The sequence below is a fragment of the Cibotium barometz genome, chromosome 5 (assembly GCF_041138505.1).
Source record: "Cibotium barometz isolate CiBa-2024 chromosome 5, ASM4113850v1, whole genome shotgun sequence".
In the NCBI taxonomy this organism is placed as follows: Eukaryota; Viridiplantae; Streptophyta; class Polypodiopsida; order Cyatheales; family Cibotiaceae; genus Cibotium; species Cibotium barometz.
In genome coordinates this window covers 21,297,494-21,321,945 of record NC_141050.1, presented here as the reverse complement: position 1 = coordinate 21,321,945, position 24,452 = coordinate 21,297,494, and the positions used below count along the sequence as shown (strand labels likewise).

The following is a 24,452-nucleotide window of genomic DNA, read 5'->3' as shown; positions in this document are numbered from 1 at the left end:
TGCATCTACACTTCCAAAGAAATCCGCTTCATGGGTGATACCCTATTATACAAAGAAGCCAAGTGCTGCCAAATCCCTCGGGCCAACGTCATGTGTTTGATGTGATTAATCACTTGGGGTGTGCAATTAAGGAAGATGAAAAAACGCACACGGACATTGATACGATGCCACAACTGTGCCGGAGCCTCCCGCTCTTTCCTAGTATAAGGTAAAAGCTCACCCTCCTCCAACTCTGACCATAGAACTCCAACCACGATGAAATCAACCAAATCATAAGACTCTAGGACAAACTCCATCATTACCTTCCATATGCCATAATTGGTCCCATCCAACTACCGGTCCACCGAGAATGTCGGGAGGTGGGATCTTCACATGCTTCTCAACCATCTCAAGCAAATCTGCAATCTCAAGGGTTCACAAGGTCTTGTGAAGGGAGCGTGGGTGGGAAAAAAAATGAAGAAGAGGCTGCAAACACTATGCAAGGTGGCTGTCCAACAATGATGGCCGCCTTCTACCTGTTTCTCCAAGTCCTGAACAGCCCAGAAATTCTCCAATTAGCATCAAAAAACAGCAAACCTTCAAGCTCTCAATGTCTCCAAGCTTCAAGGCACCTGGGGCTCTCATACCATGTAGGAATGCACAGCAGAAATGAGACAACTGCTGTGAGAAAGAAAACGCAGAAGTGTAGAGACAGAGAAGCTGTATAAACTGTGTGAAAACAGCATCATGTCCAGCCCTAAAAAGGGGATTTTCTGGGTTTTTTGGTTTTATTTGGGATTTTGTGTGTCTTTGCTGCTGGCCGACCAGCAGTCACACAAAGTATATATAGCTTTGCCTCATCATTCGTCAAGTGTACCACATCATTGCACATATCCAGTACCATCTGCTGCTGATGCTGCTTCTGCCGGGCTCTACACCACATTGCTTCATCATCATCGCCTTACAGGACAGCACCTCAGAGTTTTTCATCTGGCCACATCTCGGGACAGCAGCCCACTCTCTGCTACAGGCCACACCGTGGGACAGCAGCCCTCTCTATACATTCAGCGCTTACATCAGCGTTTACATCAGCATATCATCAGCGCTTACATCAGCGTTTACATCAGCATATCATCAGTGCTTACAGCAGCACTTCATCAGCGTTTATATCACCATACCATCAGCATTTTACCACAGCTCATGGGACAGCAGCCATATCTGCTACATAGAGCACTTCAGCGTTTTTACTCAGCTCTCACCATCGGGACAGCAGCCCACTCTCTGCTACATCACCCCATCGGGATTCGGGATGGCAGCCCACTCTCTGCTTATCTTCACCATCGACAACCTTCAAGTACGCAGCACCCTTGTCACCAGAGCTTGCACCACTCGAGGCAGCCCTATCTGCTCCTCACCACCCTTCAAGTACGCAGTACCCTTGCCACCAAAGCCTACACCCTTTAGGTACGCAGCACCCTTGTCACCAAAGCCTGCACCCGTCAAGCACCCTTGTCATCAGAGCTTGCACCACTACACCACTCGGGACGGCAGCCCTCTCTGCTCTTCATCTACCACCTCAGGTACAGCAGCACCCTTGTCACCAGAGCCTACATCACCTCATCTTCCGCTGCCACTACCACCTTGGAGTGCCTCTGCATCCACCGACGTGAGCCTTCGACACCGACCACCTCTCGGAGTTCTTTGCCTCTCACATTGACGCAAGCCTTCATCATCAACCGTGCGTCAGCTCCAACATCATCTCTGCTTCTGCACTGGTCTTTCTACACAGTCACCTCACATCAGAGGGCTCTTGTACATATGTTCACTAACCATTATATATAGACTCACTCACATATTTCATGCTCTGTTGTTTTGCTCTGATCTCTCGTACATCTGGTCCTTTCGTCCTTTTGCCCTCACATGGTATCAAAGCTATCATGAGCAAAAGGATTGAAGACCTCTAGAGCACACAGCATGGATCATCTACCCGCACTCCCGGAGGACCAATTCTTCTCACCAGAAGTTGATTCTCCAAACTTTGATATGAACCACACAGGGAATGGGACTTCTATCACCAACCTAGACATTTTCAGTATGAAAGGGGTTTGGTGGACTCTAGGACGTCCAAATATTCGGAAAGAACAAGCTTTGGGAATGGGGGATTATCCAGGAATAGAAAGGATCACACTCCTAAAATTTAGGAGAGTTGCTATTTTTGGCCCCGACTCCGATGGAAATTATGTTCGCGTCATTACGTTTGGAATTGAGCAGATACCAAGAGTTGACAAAGTACCTATGATGACAAATGGACCACAATTACAAGCTGCCCTAATGATAGCTGCTCTCTCTCTCTCTCTTGAAGGCGGGACTGTTTTGGAGGCTTCCATCACGACAAAATATTGAAGGCAAGGAGGGTATTTGATCATTTTATTATGATTTCTAGCAACTGTACTTCTTGTACCAGCCCTTGTACTTGTTGTACCTACTGTACCAACCACTATAATTGCCATACCAGCCATTGTACCTGCTGTACCAACCATTGTACATGTACCGGCTGAGTGGAGGATTGTACCTATTGTTTCAAATTCTGTAGCTACTGTACCAGCCACTGTACCTGTTGTACCAGCCATTGTACATTTGTATCGGCTAAGTGGAGGACTGTACCTAATGTTTCAAATTCTGTAGCTTCTGTACCAGCTCTATTGGTGCTGTCCTAACTTGTTTTGGTTGCCCATGGTGCTGATCGACTTCATGGTGATGTATATGGTATATTATTTGCTTCAGCTGAGTTTTTTACATATGGCATCTTGAAGAACCGTAGTGATGGGTGAGATCAGTACCCTCACGGGAAGAGGTGGTTTACACACATTCATGGTATTTAGGGGCTTCTTTTGATGATAGCCCGTGTGTTTGGTCCAACGATGGTTGTATATGGATAATCTGGCATCTCCCGTGGGGAGAGTAAGGCCCTCAAAGCTTGTACATGATATTATTCTCCTTGGGTAATCAAATACTCCAAGGGGGGGGTCGGCCCATTCCGGCCTCTATGCGGTGTCACATGTGCAAGCTCTACTTTCAACGTTTGTGGATGTTTTATCCATCTTTTATGTTTTATGCAAAGTGATGATGGATATGTGTTAAGGATGTGGCCATGTTTAAATGTTTTAATATGCGATGATGGTATCAACAAGTGTGTCAAAGACCCTAGTCCCCCGGGCACCGCGAGTTTCATTGGTATCAAAGCATGGTGCTTTTGCTACTTATTACGAAGTACTTTTGATGTTGATTAACACTTGTATGCCTGTAAAAGGAGAATAGTGTGTTGTTGTTGCCTTGAGATGGTTTCAGGGAAACATTGTTTATGGCTCCCTTTATTGGGATGGATTATGTTTTTGGCTTCTTTTATTTAGGATGCATTGGACTTATGGAACTCATGGCTATCTCATGGATCAAGGATTTCTATTGGCGGGCCGAAATGCGTGTAAAACTATTGGTGGCCGAAATGCCTATGGAGCACCAGGATATCTATGCCTGTGTGACTGATTCTTGTCTTATGTTACACAGTTGAGTCCACCTCTCCTCCAAGGTATGTGGTCAGAGCACCAACACGGAGTGCAAGTGGTAGAGTGGACATGACGCCTGGTTGGCAGGGGACTTATGTCTACGCCAAGGGTTATGTGGACTGACACCTTGTAGCATGGAACCCAGTGGAGAGTAGCATGCGTTTGACATCACTGGGATTGGGGAATGAGTAACTGCTCCTTGGAGTTGGATTCGATTTGGTGTATGGACAGAGAAACATGATTATGATCTAGACTTATGGGACTATTTTGTCTCACCCATTTATTTTAGGATATAATTTTAATATTGATATTATGGAGACTTATTTAGTCTCGCCCATTTATTTGGGACATGGATTCTTTCAATTATATTGGATTTTTGAGACTATCTCGTCTCGCCCACTTGATGGGACATGCTTATATCTTGGATATATGGCTTGAAGCTTAAAAATGTGGACAACTTTCAAGAAGTTGGGAAGGATGTCTTCAAGGGTTTAGATAAAACCCAAGACATTTATTTATTATACTATTTCCCTTGCGAAGTGGCTAGGGTATATGGTTATGAGACTGGATATTGACCTGACAGTTCCACTCAAGCAAGGCTTGCATGAGACTGGGTAATACTCCGAGAGGCTCCACAACCAATGTTATCCTTCATTGATGTGATCAGTGAGTGCTAATATGATCAGTAACTTTGACATGTGACTTGAGCCCAGCTCTTTCTCTCTAGAGTGTGATAGATGTCCACCTGGAAGTTAACTGGTATATAGTCGTTGTTATCCTTCACTGATGTTATCAGTGAGTAGTATTGATGTAATCAATAAGTATTGATATGATCAGTAACTTTGACATGTGACTTGAGCCCAACTCTTTCTCTGCAGAGTGTGATAGATGTCCACCTGGGAGTTAACTAGCATATAGTCGTCGTTTATGGCTAGATGGCCTTCATTCGAGGACTCTAGTATGACTAGATCCGGGCTCATCCTTTTGGATGAGAACAACCTTGCTTTCCCACAAGGGAGCTATCACAGTTGCGGTCAATTGTTTAAAAAAGGCCAGAAAGATGTTTTTCAGTATGAAAAGGGTTTGGTGGACTCTAGGACGTCCAAATATTTGGAAAGAACAAGCTTTGGGAATGGGGGATTATCCAGGAATAGAAAGGATCACACTCCTAAAATTTAGGAGAGTTGCTATTTTTGGCCCGACTCCGATGGAAATTTTGTTCGCGTCATTACGTCTGGAATTGGGCAGATACCAAGAGTTCACAAAGTACCTATGACAAATGGGCTACCAGTTGGGATATTTTTAGAGATAAAGATTATGGGAGAACCCATCTCTTAGATTGGGACATGTGGCAAGAAAGTGGATCAAAGTGAGACAAGTGGCCTCACACTTGTCATTATAGCCTTCTCTTGCCATTTTAGCTCCTAGGAGGCCTCTCTCTTCATTTGAGGAGGCTCTTGTCATGTGCACAGTGTGTATCTACCGTGTGCTACACGCACGCAAGACTAGCTTCAAGGTTTGGGGAAGCTTGGAGCTAGGCAGGCTGATTGGCGAGCTGAGTTAGGGATAGACTAACGGGCGGGCCCCCAAGTATGGATGGGCGGGCGCCCAAGTGTGGACACCCGATGACCGGCCAAAAGCCTATAAAAGGGTGGCCAAGGTTAGTCATTAGTCATATAGAGAGTCTCGCGAGTTTGTGAAAGCTCTATGGTCTTGGAGCCTGGATCTAGTGCAGACGTGCACCTGCTTTATGCAGCCGAGGCCGCAGCAATCTCGAGGCCCGCGAGGGTAGCTTCGTGGCGGTATGGGACGTCGCAAGGAGGAGATTGGTCGGTACGTCAACCTAGTTAGCTCAGCTCATGGCTGGTGGGGACAGCCAAGACTATGGGCTTGCCCACGGCTGTCATGGTTGGGAGGTGAGTCAGGCCTGCACCCCCTTGTTTGTTTGTTTGTTTGCAGGATTCGAGTCTCGTACCAGGAACGATCACGCGGAGATCCGGTGGGGATTTGACAGTGGTATCAGAGCATGCCTCGTGAACGAGCAAGTCGGTAGGTAGAGAAGATGAGGTCGAAGAAAGGTATGTGTTCAAAAAAGCTTGCTGTTTTTTCTGTGCATACTGCTGTTTTTCGGATTCAGTATGTTGTTTTTTTCATCATAAGAACCCGTGATGATAGCGATTGTGGTCTAGAAAGGGTTGATTTCTTTGCAAAGAAGAGGAAAGATGGTTTTGAACTGTATAAACAGTTTCAGCAGAGAGAAAACAGAAAAAAAAAGCATGTTCGTTTGCTTTTGGATTGAACGAGAGAGAGAGAGAGAGAGAGAGAGAGAGAGAGAGAGAGAGAAATTGCGCTTGTATGCTTATTGCGCTGTTCTATGTGTGAAGAATCTCATCACACGTAGATATACGCAGGGCGGCTGTTTGCAGGCATCTGTACGTAGACAGGCGACTGCTTTCGCTCAGCCAAGTGAGCGCAGGCCGGTTGATACGCAGGCATACAATCGTGTGCAAGACAGGTGCGCTGGCGGCAGCGCCAGCCAGTTGATCGCAGGGACAAATTCCCTTCGTGCGCAGAAACGCTACAGGCGGCTCACGTGCGCAATCGACAGGTGGTACACAGGCAAGCAGGCAGCGCTCCTGTCCGTGCGCGCAGGTGTGTAGTACACGTTTGCAGCCGGGCCCTTATGCACAGGCAACACGGCCAGGTAGCAACCGGACTCGCGCGCAGGCATACGCAGGCGGATACACGCAGCGCATGTGTGGCAGACAAGCGGGCGCTGGAGAAATTCAAAAAGCAAGCCATCAGTAAGGTTTTTTTAGCTTTCTTATTTAAAAAAAAGAAAAAAAAACTAAAACTATGCTACCTTGCTTTCGTTTTTTTTTTGGCTAAACCTAATAAGAGGGGTTTTAAAACTTTATGCTTTAAAGGTGTGTTTTTTTTTTAAGAAAACAGAATATATATATCCATATATATATATATATATATTTATTTATTTATTTATTTAAAAAAACACAAAAGCAAAAGCTCAAGTAGCTTTTGGGGATAGAATATAAACCCCTTAAGTGGGCTTCTTGCCACACATCTCTCAAGTTTTCAAGCTCTCAAGCTCTCAAGTTTCCTTACACTTTTATTGTGCAAAGATCGAATTTTCTCTCCACTTACCCTCTTCACGATGTCGATCCAAGAATCGGAGTTGGAGCCCCTTGTCGAACGCGAAGGCTTGCCGGCTACGGAAGATACCGATGCCGATCTTTTTGACGATTATGTGTCAAAATCAGATTTCCAAGAGTTCAAAGTAGCTCTCGAAGCTTCTTCGTCGGAACGTCAGGCACAAATCGCAGCCCAGATGCAAGCTTTGCAAAACTCCATCGCTCTCTTGACCACTACCCTCTCTACTCTATCGGGTATGGATACCTTGGCCTCTGCTTTAGGCCCCAACATTACTCCGGAACCGTTCGGGGGCGAGCAAAAGCAGCGTACCAAGGAGATCGTGGACACTTGGCTACATAGTCCATTTTCAGTTTCATCCATATGATGATGGAAAAAAGATCCAGTTAGCAGTAGGTTTCCTCTCCGGTAAAGCTTTGCTTTGGTGGAAGGAACTCAATCTTAAGCCAACAACTTGGGCACAATTCGAAGACGTCTTCAAGAAGGAATTCCTCAAGAAAGAGGATGATTATGATGTTGTTGCCCGGTTTTCAGCTTTGACCATGACCTCGCAGCACCTCACTTATGAGGTCTACCTCCAGAAGTTTAGAGACTTGCAGATGAAAGCTACAAAGATGGATCCCACTACTGTTTTGGGGTTCTTCGTAGCTGGTTTACCATACTCATACCGTTTACAAGTTAAAAATAACAAATGCAAAACATTGGACGAAGCCATTCATTCAGCTCGTATCTATGATGATACGATGGTCTCTTCCAAGTCGAAACCCGTTACCAAGCAAGGGAACAAGCATAAACGAAAGTTCTCCGCACCTCTGGCTAACACGACTGAAGGAAAGTCTTCGGACCAATCCTTCCACCTTACAGAATGAGCCAAGCTGAGGAAGATGAGTTGGCTAAACAACTCGAAGATTATTTGAGGATGGGCCAGATCCGTCCGAGTAAATCACCTTGGGGTGCACCTGTGTTGCTTAGGAGAAAGAAGGACAACACCTGGAGAATGTGTATAGATTACAAGAGATTGAACAAGCTGACCATTCAGAACCGTTATCCTCTCCCTAGATCAGATGACCTGATTGACCGGTTAGCAGGAGCGAAATATTTCACGAAGATAGATTTACGTACTGGCTATCACCAGATACGTATTCATGAGAGGCATGTCGAAAGAACCGCCTTTCGGACTAGGTATGGCCATTACGAGTTTCTCGTATTACCTTTTGGGTTAACCAATGCTCCAACCACTTTCCAGCAAATGATGAACGATCTTTTTCGTGAACATTTGAGGAAATTTGTGGTGGTGTTTCTAGATGATATTTTGATATATAGTCGTACTCTTGAGGATCATGTTAGACACCTCACGATTGTCTTATCTATTTTAAGACAGAATCGACTATATGCTAAGTTAAGTAAATGTGAGTTTTTTATGACAGACATCATTTACTTGGGACACAAGATCACTATAGATGGATTGAGCATTGACTATGACCGAGTTCAAAAGGTTCTGGACTGGCCTATACCGCGAACAATGAAACAACTTCGTTCTTTTCTCGGTTTTGTTGTTTTTCTTCGAAAATCTGTGCGGGAATACTCTCAGCTAACACTACCGACGACCGACTTATTGAAAGGTCGTGGACGTAAGTTAAATCAACCTATCACTTGGAATAACGATTTGGATATGGCCTTCAGACTTTTGAAAGATAAAGTCAAGGAAGCACCTATCTTAGCATTACCCGATCCTAGTTGGCCTTATGTTCTTGAAACTAATGCCAGTGACTATGCCATCGGGGCTGCTCTATTTCAAGATGGTAGCCCGGTTGCTTTTGAAAGTAAAAAGCTAGACGACACTCAATCTCGTTGGCCAACCCTTGAGAAAGAGCTTTATCCTATGATTCATGCTCTCAAGGTTTGGAGACATTATTTATATGGCTCCAAGTTTGTGGTATTGACTGATCATCAGTCAATCAAGTATGTGTGTGATGCGGATGATTTGAGAGGAAGGAAAGCTCGTTGGGCTGAATTAATGCAAGATTTTGATTTTGAGATCCGTTATCGGAAAGGGTCCATGAATAGTGTTGCAGATGCGCTTAGTCGAATTAGAGAGGTGAATTCTTTGTCATTCACCGAGATTTCTACCGACTTATTTCAGTCATTGAGAGGGCTTTGCAGAACTGATAGTTATTTTGGTCCATTTTGGCAGAAGATCCAGGACGGGAGCTCAATGATTGACCACGACACAATGACTGAGCAGTCTACCAGTCAAGCTGCAGGACGCTAGTCAATGATTCGGAATGGTTTACTATTCCGTAATGACAAAATTTGTGTACCACAGATCCCGGACATTAGGTCCAAGATTCTTAAGGAGTGTCATGACGCCCCTTCTGCTGGACACCTTGGGGTACACAGGACGCTATCGTTAGTAAAACACACTTTTTATTGGCCAAAGATGAAAGGGTATGTAGAAGATTATGTTCTCAAGTGTCAAATTTGTCAGGCAAATAAAGCTGAACGCTTTAGACAAGCTGGGTTGTTGCATCCTTTGCAAATCCTAGGTAATAAATGGAAAAGTATTTCCATGGATTTTAGTACCGGATTGCCAAGAACACATCAAGGCCACGATTCTATTTGGGTTGTGGTAGATCGCTTGACAAAAATGGCTAGATTTTTACCGACCCAGAAGACTATTACAGCTACGCAATTAGCACGGCAGTTTATCGAGCAATTGTTTAGACTGTACAGGTTACCGCATGAGATAGTCAGTGATAGGGACTCTAAGTTTACGAGTGATTTTTGGAAACTTGTTTTTGAGAAGTTGAAAACAACTTTGAATTTGAGTTCCTTAGATCATCCTCAATCTGATGGCCAGACTGAAAGAGTGAATCAGATTTTGGAGGATATGCTTCGAGCATATGTATCCAAAAGACAAAGTTCATGGGAGGATTATCTTCCTATGTTAGAATTTGCATATAACAGTACTAAGCATACGAGTACAGGTTTTAGTCCTTTCATGCTTATGTATGGTTTTTTAACCTAGATCACCTGTTACAGTAGGATTCTCAGGACTTCAGCATGATGCATTTTTTGCAAGATATGCAGGAAATGTTACAAGTTGCGAAAGAATCTATTAGAAGTGCTCAAGACCGAGACAGGTTTTATTCTAATAGACATCGTTCACCCAGAGAGTTCTCTGAAGGAACGATGGTATATTTGCGAGTTCCGAAAGATTCCGAGACTTTACGGGCAGGTCGATCTCCGAAATTATCCCCTAGATACTGTGGACCATTTCGTATTACACGAAGGATTGGTTCAGTTGCATATGAATTGGATTTGCCTTCTCATGTGAAAGTTCATCCTGTATTTCATGTCAGTAGACTTAAGTACTAGGTGGAACAGACCAGTTAATTACTCCTCAAGAAATTATAGATGTCGAGGACATGACATTTGTTCCGCACGAACCTGAAAAGATTCTTGGCTTTCGTGAAAGAAGATTGCGTAATACGCTTATCACGGAATACAAGATCAAGTGGAAGGATCGTGTTGAGGAGGACGCTACATGGGAGACATTGACTACTCTTCAGAGAGATTACCCTGGCTTTTTAGTGAGCTCAAGAGTGAGCTCTTAGAGGAAGGGGAGTATGTCATGTGCACAGTGTGTATCTACCGTGTGCTACACGCATGCAAGACTAGCTTCGAGGTTTGGGGAAGCTTGGAGCTAGGCAGGCTGATTGGCGAGCTGAGTTAGGGATAGACTAACGGACGGGCACCCAAGTATGAACGGGCGGACGCCCAAGTGTGGACGCCCGATGACCGGCCAAGGGCCTATAAAAGGGTAGCCAAGGTTAGTCATTAGTCATATAGAGAGTCTCGCGAGTTTGTGAGAGCTCTATGGTCTTGGAGCTTGGATCTAGTGTAGACGTGCACCTGCTTTACGCAGCCGAGGCCGGCAGCAATCTCGAGGCCCGCGAGGGTAGCTTCGTGGCGGTATGGGACGTCGCGAGGAGGAGATTGGTCAATACGTCAACCTAGTTAGCTCAGCTCGTGGCTCGGTGGGGACAGCCAAGACTGTGGGCTTGCCCACGGATGTCATGGTTGGGAGGTGAGTCAGACTTGAACCCCCTTGTTTGTTTGTTTGTTTGCAGGATTCGAGTCTCGTACCAGGAACGATCACGGGGAGATCCGGTGGGGATTTGACAGCTCTCTTGCTACACACTAGCCTCTACCACCATTACAAGCTGCCCTTATGATGGCTACTCTCTTTCTCTCTCTCTTGAAGGCTGCCCATGAAGAATACCGGCTGTTGGGGATTGTTTTGGAGGCTTCCATCACGACGAAATACTGAAGGCAAGGGTATTTAATAATTTTATTATGATCTCTAGCAATTGTACTTGTTGTACCAGCCCTTGTACTTGTACCTACTGTACCGACAGTACCAACCACTATACCTGCTGTACCAGCCATTGTACATGTATCGGCTGAGTGCAGGACTGTACCTACTGTTTCAGCTTCTGTAGCTGCTGTACCAGCCACTGTACCTGCTGTACCAACCACTATACATTTGTATCGACTGAGTGGAGGATTGTACCTATTGTTTCAGATTTTGTAGCTGCTATACTAGCTCTATTGGTGCTGTCCTCACTTGTTTTGGTCAAGGTCACCATGAAACGTTTCACTATCGAAACGAAACGATGCTGAAACGATTTATTTTGGAACAAAATATTTCAACACCAGGTAGGTGGACAATGAAACGTTGGACCGAAACGATCATATACATAAAATGTGAAGCTATTGGCCAATAGTTATAAGATGATATTAGCATATTTATCATCAGTATACAAATAAGACATACAAAAGAGAAAAGAAACGAACAAATAGGATGAAAGAAGAAAAGAGAATGAATTATAAAAGCTAAAAAGCACACAAAATCACCACCTTTTTTCCCACATGAAACGATATGGTTTCAATGTGCACATGAAATGTTTCGACACTGAAACGTGAAACGAGTTTCATGGTGACCATGGTTTTAGTTGCCCATGGTGCTGCCCGACTTGTTCATGGTGATGTATATGGTATATTATTTGCATCAGCTAAGTTTTTCACATATGGCATCTTGAAGACCCGTAGTGATGGGGGAGATCAGTACCCTCACGGGAAGAGGTGGTTTACACACATTCATGGTATTTAGGGGCTTCTTTTAATGATAGCCCGTGTGTTTGGTCCAACGATGGTTGTATATGGATAATCCGACATCTCCCATGGGGAGAGTAAGGCCCTCAAAGCTTGTACATGATATTATTCTTGGGTAATCAAATACTCCAAGGAGGGGTCGGCCCATTCCGGCCTCTATGCGGTGTCACATGTGCAAGCTCCACTTTCAACGTTTGTGGATGTTTTATCCATCTTTTATGTTCTATGCAAAGTGATGATGGATATGTGTTAAGGTTGTGGCCATGTTTAAATGTTTTAATATGCAATGATGGCATCAACAAGTGTGCCAAAGGCCCTAGTCCCCCGGGCACTGCGAGTTTCAATTTCTTACTCAGTGGAGAGTCCTGTTCAAGATCTTACTTTGGGAGACAATCAACCCATCTACACCACCTAACCTTCACCACCGTTGCCATCATGATCACCCTCATGACTTTATCAAATTTTGTTTCCAGAGGGGGATACATTCCTTCTGCCAGTGTGTCCGTGTGGGACCCTAGCATCCATCATCTTCTCTCATGGTTCCCTTTTTTGGCCTGAGAGGGCGTGTGTGAAAACAGCATCATGTCCAGCCCTATAAAGGGGACTTTTTGGGTTTTTTGGTTTTATTTGGGATTTTGTGTCACATCAACGCGAGCCTTCGTCATCAACCGTGCTTCAATGTCATGACATTCAGCTCCGACATCATCTCTGCTTCTGCACTGGTCTTTCTACTCAGAGTTACCTCACATCTGAGGGCTCTTGTACATATGTTCATTCACCATTATATATAGACTCACTCACATATTTCATGCTGTGTTGTTTTGCTCTGATCTCTCGTACATTTGGTCCTTTCGTCCTTTTTCCCTCACATAACTCTGCTATATACACTAGATCCGGTACAACATGAAGTAGGGGGGGGGGGGGGGGCAAGGGTGGGTATATATACCACCCTATGCTGCTGGTCGGCCAGCCTAGAACAGACCAACAACAACAGAAAATGCCCACGACTAAATATCATCAATCGGCTAGCAAACAAGCACAGGCCAATCGACCAGAAAAAAAACAGTCGGCCAACTGCAAAAGTCCCCCCACAACTTGCAAAACTGGGAAAACAACATGGAAAATGAGAAAAAATGGAGACTACTCCTAATTGGGTGGGCACACCCACAACAGAGGCCCTCACTCCCTACTGAGTAATATGGTATAGACAGGAGATGACTGCTAACAACTACGAGTATACACCCTGGTGCCTTAAGGGAAATGGAAGGATGACTCTGCCAAGCTGAAGAAGAGAGGTTAGTGAGCTCAAGTGACTCGTCTATCAATGCCCTTGAGCTCTAGTTGTCTATATATCTCCTCATCATCATGAAGTACTATGCGCTCTCCTTGCTATTTGCAACGCTCAAGCTCCTCAACATCAACCTACATACCATGTGCTCACTAGTAGTTATTAGTGACTAGTCACTTTAAACTTTTTTTTAAGTACGGGTACAAAAAGCATGGTATCGATACGGTACGTATTGAAAGTACCGAACAGATGAGTACGAGTGTGGAATGCAACTATGCATTGGATCAACATGAGACAAGTGGCCTCACACTTGTCACCTCAACTCTCCACTTGTCATTACAGCTTTTACTTGCCATTCTAGATCATGACAACCCCAAATCTATAAATTGGAGCCCTCTCTCTTCATTTGAGAAGGCTCTATTGCCGCAAACTAGCCTCTACCATGTTGGTTGCTCGCATTCTTATCTACAACACTCTATGGACACTACCTCGGTTACCTCTACAATAGGATACTCTACCTCTAGCTTTTCTATGGTGGTATTCTTGCTATTTCAAGTGTACTGGCTTCTGTACTTGTTTTACCAACCACTGTACCCACAGTACCAATTAGTGTACTTGTACCACCGCCACTGTATCTACTATACTACCACCATACCTACTATGCCAACCATTGTACTTGTTGTACAAGGCATTGTACTTGTTGTACCACTACTGCACCTACTATACCAACCATTGTACTTATTGTACCAATCAATGTACTTCTATCAACCATCATACTTGCTATACCAGTAATTGTACTTGTACCAACACATGTACCTATTGTTCCAGATTCTGTACCTGCTGTACCAACTCTATTGGTGCTGCCCTGACCTGTTTGGTTGCTCCTGGTGCTGCTGCTCATCTTGTTCATAGTGCCTAGGATGGTGCGTAAAGCTGTCTAGACTGTTCTACACCGGCTTTATAGCTACCTGAGTTTGTATTTCACCGATGTTTTGGATTTATGGTATATATATTGCTTCAACTGAATTTTTCTATCATGTATGGCATCTTGAAGACCCGTGGTGATGGGGAAGATTAGTACCCTCATGGGAAGAGGTAGTTGACACATGTTCATGGTATTTTGGGGCTTCTTTTGATGAGCCCATGTGTATGGTCGAATGTGTCTGAATACGTAGCGGAGATGATGACCAGATCTGGGAACACAAGAGCAAAAGCAAAAACGCAGGCAGAAAAACAGCACAAGAGAGAGAGAGATGTAGGCGTGTAACTCTGCTCTATATACACAAGAAGATCCTGAATATGATACACATAAGGTATGGGGGCTGGGGTCCTATATATACCTCCCTAGAAGGGCAGTCGGCCAGCAGATAAAGTGCCCACGACTGCTGAATAGGTCCCACGACTGCATAAATGCAGTCGGCCAGCAGATGCATGCCCACGACTGATGGAATCCAGTCGGCCAGCAGCCCAGTAGCCCACGACTGATGAACATCCAGTCGGCCAGCACTGGAGTGCTCCTGGCATCATCTGGCAGCCCTCCCAAGCCTCAGAAAAATGGGAAAAAATAGTGGAAAAATGATAAAACACCTCATAAGGGCGGGCACACCCACAACAAAGGCCCTGGTGTATAAATCTAGACAGGAGATGACTTCTAACACCCCCCTCTCAGCTCCTGGCTGTGTAACCAACCACTGGGAGCTAGGGTGCCGCCTGAGCAAATCCTAAGAGAGCGACTTCGTGAAGAGGTCCACCGTACTGTCCTCCGTCAAACAGAACTCCAGCAGGATGTCATCAGCAACGATCTGTTCACGAACAAAGTGCCTCTGGATGACCATGGGTTCCTCTAGTGGAAGCCCAAACCTGCAATGCAACCTCTTGCTGCTCCGTAAAACTGCTCCTGGGCCATAAGTAGATCTCCTCGTGTCCGGATCTCCTCCCCAAATCGAGTCACTCCGACCGTGGAGTCGGACTCCATCCAACAATCCCCCTCCTGTGTACAAGAGTCCATGATCCTTCGCATGCCGCAGAAACCACAGGAAACGCAATCCTGCCTCCCAAAGAGACATCTGCAACCAAGAGCTCAACTGCCTCATCAGGAAGCTCCCGTCCAATCTGGTGTCCATCAACCAGATCCATGAACCATACAGCTTCTGAGTCAAAGAGACATCACACTGCTCACAAGGATCAACACCTGTTACGGTGCACAAACAAGTCCTGGAAACCTGATGAAACCTGTCAACAACCCCCTCTGAGTCCGGAACCACAAAGCCTGGAGAAACCACCTCCTTCTGCAAGTAAGCACCTGCCACCTGCCTGGCTTTCCGAAAGGTCCCCGTGGAAAGAACATCCTCCTCTATTGGAGGTTCTATGTCCCGAACACTACGAGACATCAGAGCATAAGTGACCTGTTCAGCTTCCTCTGACTCACGAACACAAGAACTACCAACATCAGTACTAGAAAGTTCCTGCCAACTGCTGCCATCTACTGGCAAGCTATCCACCACCTGGTCTCGGAAAGCCCGCACCTGCAGCGTATCCACACTTGAGTAGCCATTACCAGACTGCCACTCATCACAATCCTGAGGACCTGGGAGAGAGAGTGCTGAAAGCCTGTAAACTCCATTCTCCACTCCGCCTTCCCAAACCACTTGGCCTGTTGCTTTGTCCCGGAGAGCAACAAAATGCTCATCAAACTCCACCCGTAAGCCAGTCTTGCAAACCTGATGCACTGACAACAGATGAAAACCAAGTGCCGGAACATATAACACCTGGGAGGAATTCTTCCCCCCTCTGCCATCGGGAACTATCTCCATCCTGCCCTCACTGTGAACTGGGATAGTGGACGTATCCCCAGTAAGAATATGACCAGAACACCTGCAGAGATCCTGTAAACCGGAACGGGAAGGAGTCATGTGCCTAGAAGCACCACTATCGAGAATCCACTCCCGAGTATCCGTTGCGGAGAGTCCTCCAATCTCTTTGCTGAAGAAAATAAAACATCGGTGTCCATCACCTCCAGGTGCACAAAAGCCGGAGTCTTCATGATTGCTACTGAGGAGTCTTCACCCTTCTCGGTCTTCCGCTTGGGACACTGCCTCCAGTAGTGGCCTTTCTTGCCACAATCATTACAGGTCCTCTCTGCCTTCAGTTTCTCGCGGTCAGCGTCGGACTTCTTCTCAGAAGACTTCTCCGATGAAGCCTTCCCTTTGCCCGAGTTACGGCCTTTCGACCGTTGGCCAGTAAAGGCCTCCGAACCTCCACCCTGAGGAGGGTTCGTGAATCGTTCCTCCTGGTCCAGGACCATGGGCACAAGCTCCTCCCACGTGATGGTGCTGAGCCTGCCACTGGTAATCAAAGAGGAGTAAAATGCTGAGTACGAAGAGGGTAAATGTGACAGCAACGTGATGGCCATGTCCTCTGATGATATCTCCTTCCCAGCCTGAAGAACTTCCTGCTGAAGAGCCTGCAGCTTGTTAATATGCTCCCGCATCGTCGACGACTTTGCAGGGCTCATAACCCGCATCTGTACTTCCAAGGAAATCCTCTTCATGGGCGATACCCTGTTGTAAAGTGAGGCCAAATGCTACCATATACCTCTGGACAGCGTCATGTGCTTTACATGATTGATTACCTGTGGTGTGCAGTTGAGGAAAATAAACGAACGGACCCTGGCGTTGACACGATCCCACATCTGTGTCTGGGCCTCTCGGTCCTTTCGGGTTGACGGTAACTCCCCTTCCTCAACTTCCGGCCGTGGAACCCCAACAACGACGAAATCAGCGAGGTCGTAAGACTCCAGAACAGATTCCATCATAACCTTCCATATGCCGTAGTTGCTCCCGTCCAACTGACGGTCCACCGGGAACGTGGGGAGTGTCGGGATCTTCACATGTCTCTCGGCCATCTCAAACAGATCTGCCATAGCGGGGATGTACTCTAAAAAGGGTGGGTGGGTCAGAACAAAGAAGAACTAAAACCTGCAAGTGGCTGTCCAGCAAATCAGCCCACCTTCCTCTTGCACCTTCTCTTCCCGATCAGCCCAAAACAGTCCACCAATCAGCCACAAAACAGTCCCCCTCTTGCTCACACAAATCCCAAGACCTATCTAGAGCCTAGGGCTCTGATACCATGTCAGAATACGCAACGGAGATGATGACCAGATCTGGGAACACAAGAGCAAAAGCAAAAACGCAAGCAGAAAAACAGCACAAGAGAGAGAGAGAGATGTAGGCATGTAACTCTGCTCTATATACACAAGAAGATCCCGAATATGATACACATAAGGTATGGGGGCTGGGGTCCTATATATACCTCCTTGGAAGGGCAGTCGGCCAGCAGATAAAGTGCCCACGACTGCTGAATAGGTCCCACGACTGCATAAATGCAGTCTGCCAGCAGATGCATGCCCACGACTGATGAAATCCAGTCGGCCAGCAACCCAGTAGCCCACGACTGATGAACATCCAGTCGGCCAGCACTGGAGTGCTCCTAGCATCATCTGGCAGCCCTCCCAAGCCTCAGAAAAATGGGAAAAAATAGGGGAAAAATACGGGGAGTGTGGAAAAATGATAAAACACCTCATAAGGGCGGGCACACCCACAACAAAGGCCCTGGTGTATAAATCTAGACAGGAGATGACTTCTAACAGAATGATGGTTGAATATGGATAATCCAACATCTCCCGTGGGGAGAGTAAGTGTTAGCACAGTCATCACTAGTTTTTGCCCATTTCTAGTGTCCTTTTGGTCCCTTTTGCATGGCCCTTGATTGTGGGCTAGCCACCTCTTTTTCCATATTTTTTTGGGATTTTTCCCAACCCATTTGGTATTTTACCAGTCGGCCAGCTCCTCTGCTCCAGTCAGCCAGCTTATTCAACTCCAGTCGGCCAGCTTTCCTCGCCTATAAATAGGTGGGGCTGGCCTCTCACTTTTCATTCAGTCTTGTACATATTTTGCTCCCTCACTTATGAGACTATCTGTGTCTCTTGCTTGGGACTGTTTTGCTTCAGTATATTCAGCATAATTGCTCCATCTCTCTCTCTCTCTCTCTCTCTCTCTCTCTCTCTCTCTCTCTCTCTCTCTCTCTTGCACTCTCTATTCAGCACACTCTAGTGCCCCTTTGCTACCGCTCTGTGCACTCTTTCATGGTATCATCGCTCCCGGTTCAGCGATGATATTTTGCTCCCTCACTTATGAGACTATCTGTGTCTCTTGCTTGGGGCTGTTTTGCTTCAGTATATTCAGCATAATTGCTCCATATCTCTCTCTCTCTCTCTCTCTCTCTCTCTCTCTCTCTCTCTCTTGCACTCTCTATTCAGCACACTCTAGTGCCCCTTTGCTACCGCTCTGTGCACTCTTTCATGGTATCATCGCTCCCGGTTCAGCGATTCCATCTGCTGCCCCAGATTCAGCCCTATTTACAGCCCCTTCACCTCTGCATTTTTCTCAGATTTGCAGCCTCTTTGTTGCTGCGTTTTCTGGACAGCACCTGGTGATCACTTCCTCTTCAAATTGGCTTCATCGCTTGCAGCCATCAGGTAATTTTTTCATCAACGTTTCATTCCACGTGGAGTTTGGATATAGGCGGCCTGTTTTTTCAGGACAGCAGCCCTTTTCTGGCTGCGTTTTCCTCTCTAATGGTCATTCCCTTTTGCAGAGGGGGTTTGTGGTATTTCGGGCTTTGGTGGCACCCTTAGTACCTGTGGAGGACACTTCTTCTTTAGAGATTGTGCGTTTTTTTTTTAGGAGAGCCCAAGCTACTGTCCTTGTTGTTGCCTTTCCCTCTTGCACCCTCTCACAGCATATTCCCAGGCCCTGTGTGGCTGCCTTTTCTCTCTATATCAAATCCGCATTTTTTGCTTTCCTCTTCTGGTGGCCTCAAGGTTGGAGGTACAGTCGACAAAAGCTTCTGCGTTTTTTGCTACAAGAGGATTTTCAGGTGCTGTCCAGTCTCTTAGGGCTGCGTTTTGGTGGGAGGAAGGGCCCTATATCAGCGTTTTCTAATTTGGACAGTTTTATCTTATGAGGGTTGGTCCTATTGATTAGATCAATGATGACAACTTCAGATGTGGCTCCCGTACCACTCTCTTGTTATTTCCTTGATGAGGCAGACAAGTTGGATGGTGGTAACTTTCAGTCATGGAAGTTGCAGGTTACTTCTATTCTCAGGGAGTATGGTTTGATGGAGTTTCTCTCGTACAAGAATCGGTGCTTGCCGGACCTTGCCTCTGCGGAGGATGTGTGTCGGTGGAGAAAGACTAACGGACAGATCTATGGCTTTCTCCTCCTGAATTGTTAGGATTCGGTTTTTCGACACTTCATCTATGCTCCTGATTATGCTTCTACTTTCTATGTGTGGCAGTTGCTTTGTGATCTGTATGGTGATGCCAGTGATCGGCAGATGGTTTCTGCTTCTAGGTGCTATGTAGCCAGTGATCTTATGGATACTTCTTTTGGAGATGTGCTTGCAGTGAAGGATAGTGGGCCAGTTTTGCTCACTCCATCTGAGGAGTTTGTTTCTCCTCTTGCCTTGCCTTCGGTTTCTGTGCATACTTCTCCTTGCCAAGATGATATCTCTAGCAATGTTTTTGAGGAAGACAGTGGGCTATCTTTGCTCACACCTTCTGAGGGGGATTTGTCTCCTATTGCTTCGCCTCTGACTCCTCCTTCGACACCTAGTGACCAGGATGTGTTGTTGGTCCCTTTGCCTTCTATGGAGGAGCCTGCTTCTACGCTGTGTGATGATATTGAGGAGGCTACTACTACTTCAGTTACCACTACTATGAATGTTCCTCTTTCCCTTACTCTGTGTGAGGATTCTGGATTGTGGTCAGGTGTGTCCATGACCGTGCCTGGGGCACAGTGGTACTTCCAGGGCTCGAAGGATTGGGATTTGGATTTGGTTGGGCCTGTGAAGTCCCGACATCAGTTTTTAGAGGGGGCAGTTGAGTTCTTACATCTGGCGATGCCGACTTTCGAGGAGGGTGCTATTGTACAGCATTTGGCTACTCTTGGTACAGAGTTGGAGCAGATGGACTCTTTCTTTTGAGGCTATTATCTTCTTGGAGCTACAAGCTTCTAGGGATTCCTCTGACACTGTGTTTTCATTTGGGTTTGGCACCGATATTTGGAGCAACACGACGCAACCTACATGGTTGTTCTCTTCTAGAAGAACGGTGTACCTGGCAGCTTGTTTTGTTGCTTTTGTAGCTGAGTTGCTATGGAGATTGCTTGTGGAGCTTTCCTAGTACCTGTTGTTGCTGCATTCTTTTATCTTTGACAAAGGACGACTTCTTCGGCTCCTCGGAGTATGTTCAGCATGCATCTGGTGCTGCTGAGAGGGGGTGTTAGCACATTCATCCCCAGTTTTTGCCCATTTCTGGTGTCCTTTTGGTCCCTTTTGCATGGCCCTTGATTGTGGATTGGCCACCCCTTTTTTTCATATTTTTTTGGGATTTTTCCTAACCCATTTGGTATTTTACCAGTCGGCCAGCTCCTCTGCTCCAGTCGGCCAGCTCTCCTCACCTATAAATAGGTGGGGCTGGCCTCTCACTTTTCATTCAGTCTTGTACATATTTTGCTCCCTCATTTATGAGACTATATGTCTCTTGCTTGGGACTGTTTTTTTTTTTCCGAGAAAAGATCCTTTCATTAGTTATATAATAAAAACGCCCGTAGGGCTACAACAGATCTCTCATGCTCATAAGAGAAACAGAGCAGGAGAGAATACAGCATGGCAGCCCGGGAGACTCTCCCTAGGTGCTGCAAAATACAAGCATCAGTACAAAGGACTGAGAGGCTAAATCATACAATAGGGGGGGGGGGGGGAAGAGCCAAACAGGTGGCCTGTAATGCCAACGGGGGGATCCCGTGTGTAAGGTGTAGAAGGGGCCACAACGCCAAGTGGTGTGAAAGGCCTGGCACCGCAAGATCGCCTCATCCGAGTCTCCCCGGATGCGGTCGTACTGTCCTCGCAGGGTGTGGATCAACTCCTGCCAAATCCCCCGTACAGTCTCTGCTGGTGGCTCCAATCTCCCCTCAAAGGCCGCAAAGCACCGGGCCCTCCAGGTGAACCAGATGGTGAGGCTGCTGAGGAGCTCCCATCGTAAATCCCGCTCATGTGTCCAGCTGGCGGACGAGAAATCCGGTGCCGGAACCAGGCGAGGCTGGCCCCTAATAAATCTGATGGCCTGACTGCCCTGCTCCGTCTCATAGCCCATAGCAGGCCCTGACGAAGTCGACCAAGCAGCGCACCCCACGTAAACATACCCTCTGGAGAGAGGGGAGCCAGAATACGCAGCATCCGCAGCCAGATCTGCTGCGCCTGAGGGCAATCCCAAAGGCAGTGTCTCTGTGTCTCCATAGGGTGGCCGCATCGGACGCAGGCCGCCGGAAGACCGCTGTAAACAAGCCAAGTGCCAACTGCTGAGCCCCTGTGGGCGACCAGCCACTGAAAAGTCGAGATCCTGCGGGCCTGTCGACTAGCCCAGAGCCGAGCCCAAAAATCCTCCAGGAACTCCTGTGAGAGCCCCTGTAGCCGCCAATGCCCCGCTGCCGCCGCTGGAGAGACCGTCCTCCTCGCCGTCAAAATATGCCGCCCCAGCCGAACAGTATACTGGAAAAAGGTAATCTCTATGGCCTCGAGGGATGCATAAGGATCGTGCCACTCGTACTCCCCGGGGTCCTTGCTTGGGACTGTTTTGCTTCAGTATATTCAGCATAGTTGATCCATATCTCTCTCTCTCTCTTGCACTCTCTATTCAGCACACTCTAGTGCCCCTTTGCTTCCGCTCTGTGCACTCTTTCAGTAAGGCCCTCAAAGCTTGAACATGATATTTTTCTCCTTGGGTAATAAAATACTCCGAGGGGAAGAGGACCCGCGCGGGGGGGGGGGGGTGGGGGGGATGATGTCATGTGCATGCACATGTACATTCTTATCCCAATGTTAATCCCTGATTTGCAGCAGATACAAAGACTAGATTCTGGAGCTTCAGCAACTACCATAGGCATGGAAGGCATTGGGGTAGACCAGGGCGTTATCGGCCAGCAGAAGGAGCACTTTCTTGATGGTGTTGGCAGCAAGGGATTAATTCATGTCCAGGGAACTGGCCGACAGCACGTCAGCCAGTTCACCAATCCTTCCCTTTGGGATGTTAAACTCGTCCTACATATAACCAGCCTTGTTAACTTGAACTTAGTACATAAATTCTGAGTTGCTGATCATACACTTTTCATGGTTCATTTCTGAAGGTCCACAAGCATTTTGGAAAGTGAGTCATGTAACCAAAGATTGATCGGTCGGACCAAGTTCCAATATCAATTAAAGTTACACCCTGCAAAGATGCTCTGATTTCTTTGAGCTCAACTTGCATATAGAAACACTTGCCAGCTGTGCATTCAGCTTTGGAGCTTTGGCTAGATGTGCATGTACACACTTTGGCTAGCTACGCATCAAGCTTCTGCATGCATGCATGTTTGGGCACTATATTTTCAGCCCAAGCTTGCTTTTCTAAAACTGCTGAGTCCTATGTCTAGGCAAAGTATGTCAAGCAAATTAAATTCGGATGATTAGGCATTGTCATCATTTGGTCAGTCTTGTGGAGTCTCTTTCAATAAAGAGGTAGAGTTAAGTTAGACATCACTCATCCTTCAGAAAGTGGAAGACAGCAACGGTCGCCTCACTATAATGCAAGATGTTTTACTAACAGCAGTGCTGAATTCTGTAGCCACTGGTGCCTACCGACAACAATGAAATAACAAACCATTCAGTTAAGCAAATCTGTCACATGACAAGAATGTGCAGATAAGCAAAGAAAGCACGAAATGCAACAAAGAGGAAGAAAGCAAAAGACTGGAATGGAGATGGGCAGACAGGTCTATGGCGTAAGCAAAGAAAGCACGAAATGCAACAAAGAGGAAGAAAGCAAAAGATTGGAACGGAAATGAGGAGATAGGTTTTTTGTAGGGGAGTTGGTAAGTATTTGAACCCTTGCAGGTGGGGGAGAAAGAGGGAGGAGGGGAAGAGGAGGCGGGGGGTGTTGTTCTCAAATCCCACTCGCCTCAGCCGATGGACACCAACGAGCAGCATCGCCTACTGATTAACAGGATCTCTTATGCCTGAAAGTACCAGAAAGAGGCAAGCATTGCGCCAAGCCTTTTTTTTTTTTTACCAAAAAAAGAAAACAAAAACATGTTCTGAACCATTTCTGAGCGTGATTGAAGCCATAAGCATACCTGCAGCTCCCAGACCGATTCCAAGAGCCAGAAGAGCCACGGTGTAAGGGACTCTAGTCCCTTTTAAGAGGTGACGGCAGGCGAGCCCTAAGACAAGGCACACACCGATGAACAGGATGGCCAGTTCCGGGTGGGACGACTCGAATTGCGTTGAGGGAGCCGCTGCCATCGCTAGCTGCACCATCACCTGCAGACCAAACCAGAAAACCAAAACAAGATAGGAAAAGACTAAGCCTTAAATCAAAATAATGAGCAGAAATCAAAAGGCACACAGTGCATGCGCACTATGGAGTGGTACACACCTGTGTAGAGTCACGATACTCTAATTAAAGGGACGACCTAACCTTGAGGGCACGGGACACCTGCCGTCAGCAAAAGGTGCTGGACCCGGCGAGGTAACACTAGCTGGATAGGAACCTAGTTTTTTCACTCACCTCCTCCTCCTCCACCTCCTCCTCCATGCCATAGCTCCATCCCCACAGCAACCACAACTCGCCTCCCTGCATTCTCTCTCTCTCTCTCTCTCTCTCTCTCTTTTGCTTCGTTTGTGTCTAATCATTCCCCATCGAGACCCCCCACGTGCCGCCTCTCCCCTTACCACCCAACCCCCCAAAAAAAAAAACAAAAAAAAACACACACACATTCATGACAAATGGTCCACAGCCCTCAAATTTGCCCTCCTTCAGTCACACATTATCACAAATTACCCTTCATAGAAAAGTAAAGTAATGTGGTCTGTAAATTAAATAATTATTTGGAGTCACTTAGGCACCACTTTCAAAGTGTTATCTTTAACTAGTGTCGCGACCCGTCTCCAACGGGCAAGAAGCATTTTGCATTTAGGTACATGCAAAAGATATATGTATAAAATCACTCTTCCTTTCCTTTTAGAAGCTAGGCACATCGAGTTACACATAAACACGCATAAAGATGTACGTATGTATGTACATGTACATATGAGTACGTGTACATATGAGTACGTGTACGTGAAATCCATTGAAACCATACATACCACAACTGGAAGATATGTGTAAGTGTGTGCGC

The 24,452-nt window shown here is 46.4% G+C and overlaps 1 protein-coding gene across 3 annotated transcripts in view; it reads right to left on the bottom strand.

Moving 5' to 3' along the window:
- Positions 1–23,975, bottom strand: part of SOS1 (sodium proton exchanger, putative (NHX7) (SOS1)) — a 264,488-nt gene extending 240,513 nt beyond the window's left edge. Inside the window, exons 1-2 of one of the 3 annotated variants that reach the window (XM_086798112.1) lie at positions 23,711–23,975; positions 23,409–23,595 (exon numbers count right to left, since the gene is read on the bottom strand). In XM_086798112.1, coding sequence (XP_086654238.1) covers positions 23,409–23,592 — 184 coding nt within the window. In that variant the 5' untranslated portion in view covers positions 23,593–23,595; positions 23,711–23,975. The remainder of the gene's footprint in view (positions 1–23,408; positions 23,596–23,710) is intronic. The other 2 variants (XM_086798111.1, XM_086798113.1) reach the window with 2 other exon arrangements.
- Between the last annotated feature and the right edge of the window lie 477 nt (positions 23,976–24,452).